The following is a 12,950-nucleotide window of genomic DNA, read 5'->3' on the forward strand; positions in this document are numbered from 1 at the left end:
GTTTAGCTATCATATAGCAGAGCACTAGAAGTATAGCATTTGGTATAAACCTCATTTTTAGTTAATCCGGGTCTGCTATCCAGGTTAGTGAATCATATGGGTCAGCAATAGTGACTCAGTTTCAATGCTGGTGCATGCAACCTTCTTCCTTTTTTGGTGGAGACACTCTTATAATCTACTAGTATATTCTTTAAAAAAATTATTGTCAATGCCAAAAAAGGGATTTCTCACTGTGCTATGCTGTATACCATCATTCTCATTATCACTTAGATCTCTATTTTTAACATACTAGTTTGTTAAGTTTTTTTTGTTATAGCATACAGCTACACACATGTGACTGTTCTATTAGGGTGACTGCTGTATTAGAGTATCTAAAGTCAGCACTTAACACAAATACAATGACTACACCCCCCCTCATTGGTCTAGCTGTATTTAGAATGATAGGATGTTAAAAATATGGAATAGTGACTGTGCCTCTTATGAAAGAGGTGTGGTCTCTGCACTCACTTGCTATTGATCAACCAAGATCATTAGTGGGCGTGGTTTTGAACCTATTGTGACAGATATCTACAGGGTTTCCAGTATCTTTTACAGTAGCGGATGTGCTTTAAATGGTTTTTGCGGAATCTAAATATGCTACTCAAGGAAAGTGTTGATACTGAAAAGTAATGCCTCAATGTGGTTTCGTTGCATGAAGAAGATGATGACCAGCCTGATTGAAGATAAAAGGAAAGTCAAGGCACAAAGGGCACACACCCCCAAAAGGTGGTGAGTTTGCTATTGTGGTATAAAATGGTAGCCACATGCTGCCCCATTTGGCCTCCAGCATTGTAACCATGGTCAGGCTGGCTGGGCTGGGCTGGGCTGGCTGGCTGGCAGGCAGGCAGGCAAAAATTCAAGTTTGGGCAATTTATCTAGTTGCCTATAAGTACTAGTGTTTTCTTGTTTTTTTATGCTATAGATATAATAGTGATTTTCGTCACATAAGATGTCTCTATATATATACATAGGATGATTTTTAAAGGTGGCATTTTAGTCATTTTAGGGGTGATTCCTACTTGATGGTACCAAAGGCACAATGGCTAGCAAGCACTGTAGTTACCATACGGTCCCACCTTTGACATACTACACACAGCAAATAAGTAAAAGGCATAATCAGTACAATACAGCATCAATAACTATTGAAATCATATACACTGCATTAAAGTATCTAGCTACAATACTTTCACTTGTATATCACAGCAGTCATAGAATATCTTAGTTTTTGACACTCATCCTCAACTTTGCAAGATATTCTAATCCTGCTGTGATATAGCTATAACATACTGCAGTGTGGATGAATGGATGTAGCACCAATCATTCTCAGTAAAGAGCTTTTAATTTAATTATAATCACAGGTGAGGCACAATGACCATCATGAATACACATATAGCTAATGATAAACACCGCTATCCATGGCTTGATATTTAATAGTTATACCATGGCCACGAGGGATTTGCCTGATATATATTCCCGTGCCCTCGGGCCGCAGGTCCTACAGCCTGTTTAAAGTTGTTGCAAAAAGTATGTTTGAAAAAGGTGGAGAAAGGAGAAAAAATCCACGTCTGGTCCTGGGCAGCCTCGAACCTGCAGCCATCCGATTAACACTTGAACATTTACAGGCGGTCAGGATATATTCTCCATGTTAATTTCAAGTATATGTATCCATAGGAACCTTGGCATAGCCAAGCCCAAAAATGCCTTCAGAGTGATCCCAAACCCTTCTAACAAGTTGCTACGGAATTTTAAAAATCTTCTATTTAACAGAATTATATTCTGACTAACTAACTGATGCCTTCAGCCAAGCAAAATTCAATGGATAAGGCTACGGGCTTGATTTTTCCACTGTTCGACGTCGCTTTGTCCCGAGACGTGCTTTTTTTCCAACCACAGTACGTATAATGCATGTATCATGGATTTACCTTTGTCCTCCTTTGTGTTCCAGTTCTTTTCGCTGACAACGCAAAGTGTTGATTTACGATAGCGTGATACGGCTCCCCTCTGGCTGTGTCATGCTTTTCGCCCACATTTTTCGTAGCAACTGGAATCACTGCAGAGAAGTTTCTTGTACTGTTCTTCGTTTGTAATGCTGTGTAACGAGTGGAGCATAGTTACAAACGAAGCGTAATGGCCACCTCACTTTTCAGCACGTACTTGATTATTGGGGCACACGTTTAGAAACAAAAATTATTTCATGGAATGCCTGGCTGGCGTCATTCTTTCTTTTAATGTGGTACACGTGGATTCAGTAGTCATAATTGTGTTATAAAAAAGTAAACAAACAAATAGAAAGAATAATTATGAGGATTAGGGATCAAAAAACAAAAAAGCAGGGAAACAAGGGAACAGCTGAAAGTTATGAAACAAGGGAGGTTGCCTATACCTGCAGATATACTAGTGGACATGTAATCCCATGGTTAGACTGAAGAGTAGGGATTAGATATCCACTAGTATATCTGCAGGCATATCAGGAAGTTTAGCTCAAGAACGGAAGTTTGAGGCCAGCTGCAGGTGATAAGTCTAATTATAATCAAAGCAATTTAGCAGCTGCAATTATTTTTACTTGTTATATTTCATTGATTAAAGACTTTACTGTTGCTATTTTTCCACTTTTGTAGGTTTTGAGAGATTTCTACTTAAAGGAGTCATCACAGACTGTCTATGTTGCGTATAGTGTATTCATGACAGGTGTACTGGAACATTAGAACTTTAGTATGCATACAGAACTTCTTTAATAAAATCGTTTTAAAGCTCTGTATTAATTCTAAGGAGTTATTTATAGTTAAAGACTTGCTGTGCGTTACTACTCAGACCTAGCCAGACGGAGTCCATGCCAAATCGAAGCAATAATCTCGCTCAGAATCACGCACATATTTAACCTCCAACTTTGCCATTGTTTTGATGAGTGATGTTTACGCTATATGTGCTCACTATGGCTTGTTGGAATCGCTCAAGAATAAGCTAAAAGAATCTAGCAGCGAATCCGGGATAATCCAAGCATGTCATGAGATATGAATGAATTTATTAGAATAATCAAAATGCCCATTGGAAATGTATTGCAGATGATTGTATTCTTTTATTGTGAAAATGACGAGCGGAGTTTTCGTGTACTGAGCTTCACTTGATACCATCCTGTTCGTCAAGAGTTGCTCTTTCTCATGGTACTTGCGAATCTGAAATTTGTCTTTTGAGTGAAAAGATATGTGAGTACAAAGTGTCAGTACAATAGAAACTGTGCAACTTATAGTGAACAAATCGGTGCAGCTGGACCAAATCTCTGCAAACTTCTTGATATGAGGTATAGGCAACCTCCCTTAGTTATTTCACAACTTTCAGCTCAGAGCTTTCCCCAGAAAAATAAAGTAGAGTGGTAAAACTGTCAGTTTGCTACTAACATCAAAGTCAGTGCTGCACCACTCTAGGGAAGCCCCTGCAGCTGTTCCCTTGTTCCCCTGCTTTTTTGTTTTTTGATCCCTAATCCAGCCTAAAATTCCTAATTTTTCCTTCTACGTGTGAAAATAAGTCTAGCTTATGTTTTGAACTTTAGAACACTAGACAGATTTAAGCATAGTTATATGGAATGGCCTTCCGGCTGATATGATTTTGCAAGAAGTTTCTGGCAAAAAGACATTCAGAGTTTTGTGTGTAGCTAACATTTTTATTTGTATAAGTATGTATTGTGAGGTTTTGCTACAGTAAAAAAAAAAAAATGTGCAAGTTCCATCAATCAATGGATAATGGCATTAAATTATTATTATTAAATACAGAGAAAAAGGCATTAAGCCTGTGAGTCCTGCTCATTACAATTAACAATTACATGGTGACCGCCCGCCCGCAGTCTACATAATGAAAAACAGAAACACTGTACAAGCTTACCGTCCACTGTATGGAATGGGAAATTCAATAATCGATCTAACAAACTCAACATGGTCAAAAAGCGAATTAGTAAAGTTAGAATGGCTCAAGTTTCCCTCTGGACGAAACTGAATAACTGTTTCCAATGTACTGAGTTCCCCGCTTCGAAATAAATCAGTGTATTCGAGGTTTTCCTTGTCCTCGACGCTAATAAAGAGTTCGTCAACTGAGCTCTGTGAATTAGCTCTCACAAGTCCAGCGCAGAACGATCCAAAAACCACAATTACAACACCAAGCAAAATAATAGCCGCTGATGGAGTAATCGTATAGATTCTTGCAAGGGTCTCAAAGTATTTCTCCACAACAAGTCGACCATATAACGCTACTCCGTACGGACCAATCCCAACAGCATTTCCAGACTTGATTGCCTTAAGCGCATTAACTGCAACGTGTAAATACTCATCGTCTTCTTTTAGTTCATTTTCAACAGCAGGTTTCGCCATCTGACAACCAATCTGGCGAAGTTGCTGTATTTATTCAAGGGGGTGTAACTCAGGCTCTTGCTGTAGGTAGATCTGCGACCGCGGTCAAACTCTAAGTCAACGGTCAAGGCCACTAAAAATAGACTCTTTCCAAAACCACGCCTTCTCTGGGAAAACCATGGAAACTCAACGTCCGCCATTTTGAATGGGGCCAGTGCGTATACGACACACCACTAAACTAATAGCCAATTAATCATTGTTGTACTGTTTTATTATTACAAATACAATTCTATCAAACTCGAAAAGATGCCTCATAATTGCTGCGTTCCTGAGCGTCGTAAGAAGGGATATAGAACGATTGTTGTGGACGGAACAGAGGTTAAGGTTTCCTTTCATACCCTTCCTGACGAAACGAAAACCGATTTAAGGAAACAGTGGATTTCTGCTATTCGACGCGATGTTGGTAAGAAGCTAGCTAGCTACTAGTTAGGCTAAAAATCGATAATTTAACGTACGTAGCTAGTATATAGTAAGCTAAGTAACTATGCTAGCTACATATCTGATTTGCATACTGTAGGTCCGGACTTTCAGCCAGGAAAATAGACAAAAATATGTTCACTTCATTTTGAACCATCCGATTTTTATAACTACTGGAGCAATTACAGATCTCTAAGGGAGGACGCTGTGCCATCTATATTCTCATTCAAAGCGAAGCCAGTGAGTAGAAAAACAAGGGTTGCTCTTGGTCTGCACCGTCACGTTCCAAACCATGAGGCCACAGATAAATCATCCTTAACCAGTGAAGGTGCAAGCGGTAGTTTGGATCAGAGTATGACCAGTAATGCTGCAGACAGTACCACTCAGCAATTGCTGCAGTCTGATAATGGTGATGACCATGATGCTCAGGATGACATATGCACATGCATTTGCAGACAGGAGGTCCAACAGCTAGAGAAGGAAGCTATTGAAACAAGTGAAGAGATAAAAAAACTAAAGCAGCAGCTTAAAGAAGCACATGATGATATAGCTAGATTGACACAGCAGGTAAAGGATGTAAGCACAGAATCCAGCAGATACCAAAAGCTAGCTGAGGAGCGCAAGTTTTGTTTTTCTAACATAGAAGGGTCAGACAAGGATGTGCAGTTTTATACAGGATTGCCATCAGCAAGCATTTTTTATGAAGTGTTGGATTATGTAAGTCCAGGCAGAAAATGATCTAATATTGTTTATCGTGCTACAGCACAGCAGTGGGCAAATGATCAAGAAAGAGGATCAGAGCCATGTCAAGCTACATGGAGGAATTATGAAGTTAATGCAGGACGTCCAGCAAATCTAAGCCAAATTGATGAATTGTTTTTAACATTGGTTCGATTGCGGCTTAATTTGAAAGAGCAAGATTTGGCCAATCGTTTTGAAATTTCATTGTCATCTGTGTCCAGGATATTCACGACCTGGATAAACTTTTGTTACCTTCGCCTAGGTTCACTACCTTGCTGGCCAGACCGGTCAACAATTCGTAATACAATGCCAGCTTCATTTAAAGAGTTATATCCCAACACAACCGTGATATTGGATGCAACTGAAATTAGAGTGAACATTCCCTCCTCACTGCTATTGCAATCCCAAACTTACAGTAACTACAAGTCTGCAAATACATTGAAAGCACTAGTAGCTATTAGTCCAGCTGCATGGGCATGTTATCTTTGTTTCATCACTTTATCACTTTATATCTTTGTTTCATCACATATAAATTTTCAAAACCCTTTAATATCTTGTTAAGTACTTAAACTGTAAGTGTTTTTTCCCATGTGAATGTTTATTGTGATCTGTTTAAATTACAAATGATCTATAGTCAGAGGCGTAGCTAAGGGGGGGCATTTGCCCCCTCATCACTAAATGATTTTTTTTTAAACCTTCGTCACAAGTTTACCAGTATTAAACTGACACGCAAATGACTGTAAATTATGTACACTACTACGCGGTATCACCAGGGGCTGCTATAGTGAATGCGCGCACACAACATTCAACTCGCTCGCGAATCCATCGAACGAAAATATTAGACACATACTTCTATATTTTATAGCCTAGATTACTCGCGTGATAGAACATTATTAGACACATACTTCTATATTTTATAGCCTAGATTACTCGCGTGATAGAACATTTTTGAATCTAAAAAGAGCGACCCGCTTCTCCACGGCAGGAGTCACAACTCACAAGTGACAAAGGAGACCAGATGACGCTATGAACCTACTGTCTACGAGGTGATAAAGTGTTAGCTAAATAAATGTACCAAGTTTATTTTATCGAGTCGATCACACTGGACCTTTGTACGTACGGCAGTGCAGTCTGTTTTTACTTAGTCAGTCAGGTGGATCAGTCAAGCTTACAAGTTCTGCTAGCAAGACAGGTGGGATTTCGTGCAATACATGACATTTGAATTTCGCTGAGTGAAGTGAGTGAATACGTCATCCTGTCAGCAGTGTGCTAGGACTGCAGCACAGGCTGTGGCTAACGTAAAGTAACCTGTATTTGCACTAAAGTATTAGCTCTACCGGACTGTGGATGAATTTGTTGGAGTACAGTTGTGGCACGTGCGATGATGCTCGACAAATATTGCTACCTCATTGGAAGCAGTCTGTACTGAAATGGTTACGTAGCTAGTTATTTAAGCTGTAATAATACAACACCGTATGTTGGCTAGCCCACCATTGGGTCGTTAGCCTTTTTTGCAATTATGAATGATTTTGAGTGTTTCGTGGGGGCATGCTTGCCCCTCCATCACCTGGCTAGCTACGCCCCTGTCTATAGTTGTTCATATAATTTAGTTATAATGTTCAAACAAGCTGGTGAAATTATGACAAATTATAAATTATTATTGTACATAGAATACTAGCTAATAATGTTAGCCATGTCTGTCAGTTAAATTTCTTGTCTACTGCATGCATTAGGTAAGATGTAAGTAAAATAAAAGTCAGTTAACCCTGTTTGTGCTTTGTCCCAAAACTCATCATTAAATCTTATTCTTTCTACTGAGTGGTTTTTGAAAGTGTATATCATAAAATCACACCACTGTACTTTTGCCAAAGCCATTTGTCCTTGTACCTGATAGTAATGTTTGTGTTCGTGTTTTAAGGTAACCATACCATTGCACAACTCGGCAAAAAAGTTTGGATCACAAGCAGCTTCTTCCACTGTGGATAATCGGTAGGTGTATGGGCACTTAATCTCCAGCAGTCCAACTGAAGGCTCTGATATATCATATACCAAGGCATCTGGTGAAGCACCAAGCCATGGCAATGAAGGGTTGACAACCAATCCACAAGTTCTGACTGTAAAACCTGTCTGTGAAGCATAAATATTCCGAGCTTTTGCTTCATTGTGGAGACCATGACTAAGCTGGGCAGGTAAAGAGGCATAATCTTTAACTTCAAAGAAAGACTTGACAAATGGTTCAGTGGGAAGTGAATGTCTCAACAACACATCACCAAAGCGGGATGCTGTCACTCTACCTACTCTCGAAACCTGCCACTTAGCTGATGTTGACTGCTGTCGTGTGCTTTGCTCAAGAGTATGGGCTTCCTCCAATGTGACTCTTAACTTATCCAATACCAGCTGTTCCTGGTCATGACTAATTGTATACACACATGGTACATTATTTAGTATATCTAGTGGAAGACATGGTAATACAGTTTTAGCTGGTTCCAGTCTATCTCGTCGTGTAACTGGCTCATACTCTAAACTCTGGTATGATAAAATACTTCCTTTTGGAACAGCTCCAAATGGAGTTGTTATCAAATGTTCAGCAGAGCTGTTCATAAGAATCTGAGCAAATGCACAGGTTGGCTTGTTTAGAACTAAACCTTCTTTTAGCTTCAATTGTTGTTCATGGTTATACTCCTGTATTACACTGGCCCTTGCTTCATACAAGCTACAAACAGCTGGAGTCTTCTTGTTATCTATACCTTGCTTTGCCTTGCAAAATGTTACAGTCATCACTGGCTCTGCTTCAATGTGGACAGACCTAGGTTTATGCCATGTTTGTTGCATTTGTGTACAGCACAGATCATCTGGAACAGCCTTAAATTTCATCATGACATAATGAATGATTTGCTTCAATAAGCCAATGACATGACTGCACACTCCAGCTTTCCCAGCCACACATGAACAAACAGCATTGGTTACACAGCATGGATATTCACTTGTAATGGCAACTCTAACCTCATGCATTGCATCATGTTTCTTTTGGCTGTGGTAACAGCGGGCTTTTATCCAAGCAACTCCATCTTTCAAGCAAAACATTACATATCTCCCAGGAATATATCCCTCCATAAAATACTGATAGCCTCTCTGCAAAGTTGAATAATCAATATTCGTTGATTGGCTATTTGTCTTCTTTTTAGGTTTAAACTGTTTCCCGGAAGCTTGCAGATGTGTAAGAATGATGTCATCAGTAAGTAATGGAGGTAACACCCCTACTATCTGCTGTGTGTAGGGACCTTTTGGCCATGAACTTGACTCATCACTGGAATTGGATTGTGCAGACTGCAACTGGTAAGATTGCAAATCAGTTGGCACTGCAACAGCAGCTAGACGAGCTTGTGTATATTTCTTATCAGGATCAGGATCAACTATGTTCTTGTCCCACCCATTATGAATATAAGCTTTCACCCTGTAAAAATAGAGTTACAGCTATTGAAGGACACGAGTCTATACCATACAGCTATCAGTGCATATACACTCGAGTATAGGTAGCTATAGCTATACATTATGATGTGTAGCCTACTACAGCTAGCTATATACATGCACATGACATCAAGTAGCAGCCGGTATGGCTAGCTAGGAAGCTGTAACCTCGCTAAATGCTATGTGTATACGCACACTGCCATTCCTAAGCTAGCGTGAGTGCGTAACTATAGTTAGTAGCTAGCTAGCTACCAAGACAAACCGTTGCACGAAATCGATCTTAGTTTTTAACTTCGCCAGCCCACTGGCTCCGCGGCAACGTAACCAAAACTTCAATTCTGCTATCTTTAAAGCCTCTGGTGGTCGCTCCCCCAGTGATGCACCAGGTATGTCCGCTTCCGTCAACTGGAATTCCATCAACCGCACTCGTTATTCAAGTGGTAAATAAACTATTAATTATACCGTGGCCCCATTCAAAATGGCGGACGTTGAGTTTCCATGGTTTCCCCAGAGAAGGCGTGGTTTTGGAAAGAGTCTATAGCTCTTACAGTGGGTCAAGGGTCAAGACGATACGGAAGGTTCGAAACCCACAATCGAAAACTATACGTAGCTATTATCAAGTTTACGGGATTATACGTAACTCACAAGAGGTAAGGATCTCTAAGAAGATGTTTTAAAGCTCCAACAGGCATTTCGCCGTAATTATAATGATTTTTCTCTCCCAGCTGCTGGTAGCACGCACTAAGAAAATATTATACTAGGTTACAAGCGCAGGTGCGTATAGGAAAATAGAGAAATAAGTGTAGGTCAAAAGTTTGACAAGAAATGCTCAAGTCACAGGTCAAAGACGATAAATGCTGCAAGTCAAGGGTCAAGGTGAAATTTTTCCCCGGTCAAGACTTTGACCGCGGTCGCAGATCTACCTACAGCGTGAGCCGACGTGACACCCCCTTGTTTATTTGACACTGTCACGAATGTGTACAAATCAATCTCTTAAATCTCATTAAGACACACCCAGTTTGTGTCGTATATGACCACATGTGGTCAACTGTGTGCGCACGCCCTTGGCGCACGCTTAGCTAGGGGACATGCATGGTACAGCATTACACACTAACACAATGCAATGGCGGATCCCCAGAAATTGCATACAAGATCGAGATACTCTAATAGAGCAGTCAATTACTCTAATAAAGCAGTCACAATGTTCATGAGGCAGTGCAGCTTACTTATGAAGCTATAACTAGGATTTTATTTTACATAACATACGTGATATAATATATTTGGTAAAGGATAACTAGCTATTGTTGTTGTGACCTTTGTTTTTGTTTTTTCTTGCTCTTCAACTTTTTTTCAGCAAGGTGCCCCCCCCCCCCTCTTTCCAGACTCTGGATCCGCCCCTGCAATGAGTACCCTAGCTTTATCTACTATTTTATAGAAATGGAAAGAGCCACTAGATGATATCATCCTAGACGTTACATTCTTCCTACTTTATCCACCAACATTCCAGCAGAGTTTTTATTTCAGATCAATTTGTGATCGGAACGCTTTACCACCACATTGACCAATTTACTAATGAAATCCAGCAAATTTATAAGTCCTATAGCTAGCTTCTGTACTCATGTAATCATTGATTCATTGCAACTATGTTTGTAATTGTTCCTGAGCTAACCAGCACTGAGTGCTGTGTACTCAGCAATTTCGTGTGGTGAATGCATACACATGTGTGCTTTAATAAGCGATTTATCTGGTGAAACAATGGTGGTGGTCCTATACCCATAATGTGCTTCGACATGAAGTTTATCTGAGTGAAAGACAGGTTAGATTAGTGTTGTTTCTGTCCATTATTGCTATTAAATCAATACCAACTATTACATGTTAACTACTTTTAGTTCTGGCTTAAATTTTTTTTATTTCATTGAGCCAAAAAGTAGTGAGGCTTTGGCCTCACAATCGCACCTACTCTGACGCCCTTGCTTTAGACTACTGTATACACGACAAATTCCTAAACACTAACACTCTGTTGATATAGACTGTCACACATACCAGTGATGTTAACACTATATAACTAGGAAGTGGTTTTACCGAGGTTTTACTGTCTAGTCACGAGTCCGGCTTATTGAACCGACTTTCGGTTCAGTAACTACTGCCATATAACTATGTTAAATGGAAAGAAATCATTGATTTCTACTTTCGGGCTCGTACTTGTCTTGCATGCAAAGCTCAACTTAATGTGTTGTTAACAGAATATATGGACTAGCTATGTAGCTTTTTTTTTCCCGGGCTAGATGGAATGCCCTTGCCACCACCCCCAGCACTGGCTGTCAAGCGCTGGACAGCTGGATAACACCAGTGACAGTAAAATAAACTACACGAGGGCATCGGCATTGAGCCTGCCCTCGGAATAGGCCAGATCAATGCAAGCAGGTATGGGACGATGTACAGAAGATCGATGCCCCCTCAGGCACATGATGGCAGACCTTAACAGTGAGAAGCAAAGCCTACATCTCAACCAAAACAAACATTTACTATAGTTCATATCCCATTTGTAGCTGCCACTGAAGTGGCAAGTATCTACATAGAGTTCTAGTCTGTTATAGTATGTTCACGTTGAGCTGAATCCTGAAAAACAGCTAAAAATTAAAAGTGGATTTTTTCTCAACAGAGTTAACATTTCAGCCAACCAGAAGATTATTGGTAACAGCAAAGGTGTCAAAAACAGGCATGTACAGTTTGGCTCCATTACAAGTTCGGGAAAGGGCTGTAATGGACACTGTGCTTATATGGCTTCCCATAGGAAATGTATTGTGAAAATTTTGATTGGCCGTAAATATTATGTCAAACATTTGAACAAAAAGATTTTGAAATATTTTTAGCGGGTCAAGCAGTACTACAAATGAGCCAAATTTCAAGATCATGTGTAATTGAGTCTAGGAGTTATTAAATGTTTTTGAGGATTCAGCTCAATGTGAACATAATATAGTGCATGCCCCTTTGTATGTCTTCCTCTCTGTGCATGCAAAATAATAAGTGTTGTGGCTGGACTTGCATGGACTACGCACACGAAAAGAAACAATTAAGTATATAGTTGTTCAGTGCATTATAAAAAAAAAACACCCTACATATATACCATGACTTGCTAGGTAGGAAATTAAATGCAGCTATATTGTTCATTTTATAGTTTGAACAACAACATTTTATAGTTTTATATTCATCCCCATAACTGCAAGACAAATTCAGCCAACCACTTGTAAAATACTGTAGCCTTGCAATCATATAAATATCAAACTAACCTAGTCAACGAAAATGAAAAGACAAATCACAAGAATTTCTGGAAATACATAAAGAATATTTGTAAAGACCAACATGGTATTCCTCCTTTAAATAAAAACGGTAATACTGCCAACAACTCTAAAGAAAAAGCTACAGTTCTAAACAACAAATTTCAGTCTGTAATACCACTGACATACCAAACTGCAACAGCACTCCATATCCTACAATGCCAGATATTGTAGTTTCATGTGATGGTGTACAAAATCTCTAGATCCAAGTAAGGCATCTGGTCCTGACAACATTCCTACCAGGATTCTAAAATTTTGTGCAAAAGAGATTGCTCCAATTCTAACTGTTATCTTTATCCAGTCCCTAACATCTAGACATATACCAAATTACTGGCTAAAAGCAAACATAACACCTGTGTTTAAAAGGGGGGATAGAAGCAACACCAACAATAATTATTACTGGCCAATTTTGCTAACTTCAGTTTGTTGCAAGATATTAGAACATATTATGTATCACCACATTGCAGAGCACCTGAACACCAACAACATATTGACGAGCAATTTGATTTTAGAGCAGGTCATTTGTGTGAAGCTCAGCTCATATCAGTTG

The 12,950-nt window shown here is 39.5% G+C and overlaps 1 protein-coding gene across 1 annotated transcript in view; it reads right to left on the bottom strand.

The window, feature by feature from the left end:
- LOC136259986 (protein patched homolog 1-like) overlaps positions 1-4,527 on the bottom strand; it is a 38,292-nt gene extending 33,765 nt beyond the window's left edge. The window contains exon 1 of the mRNA XM_066053578.1: positions 3,916-4,527. Within this exon, the coding sequence (XP_065909650.1) occupies positions 3,916-4,397 (482 nt within the window). The 5' untranslated portion in view covers positions 4,398-4,527. The remainder of the gene's footprint in view (positions 1-3,915) is intronic.
- Positions 4,528-12,950: the final 8,423 nt, after the last annotated feature.

This window comes from Dysidea avara, chromosome 7, assembly GCF_963678975.1.
Source record: "Dysidea avara chromosome 7, odDysAvar1.4, whole genome shotgun sequence".
NCBI classification, from domain to species: domain Eukaryota; kingdom Metazoa; phylum Porifera; class Demospongiae; order Dictyoceratida; family Dysideidae; genus Dysidea; species Dysidea avara.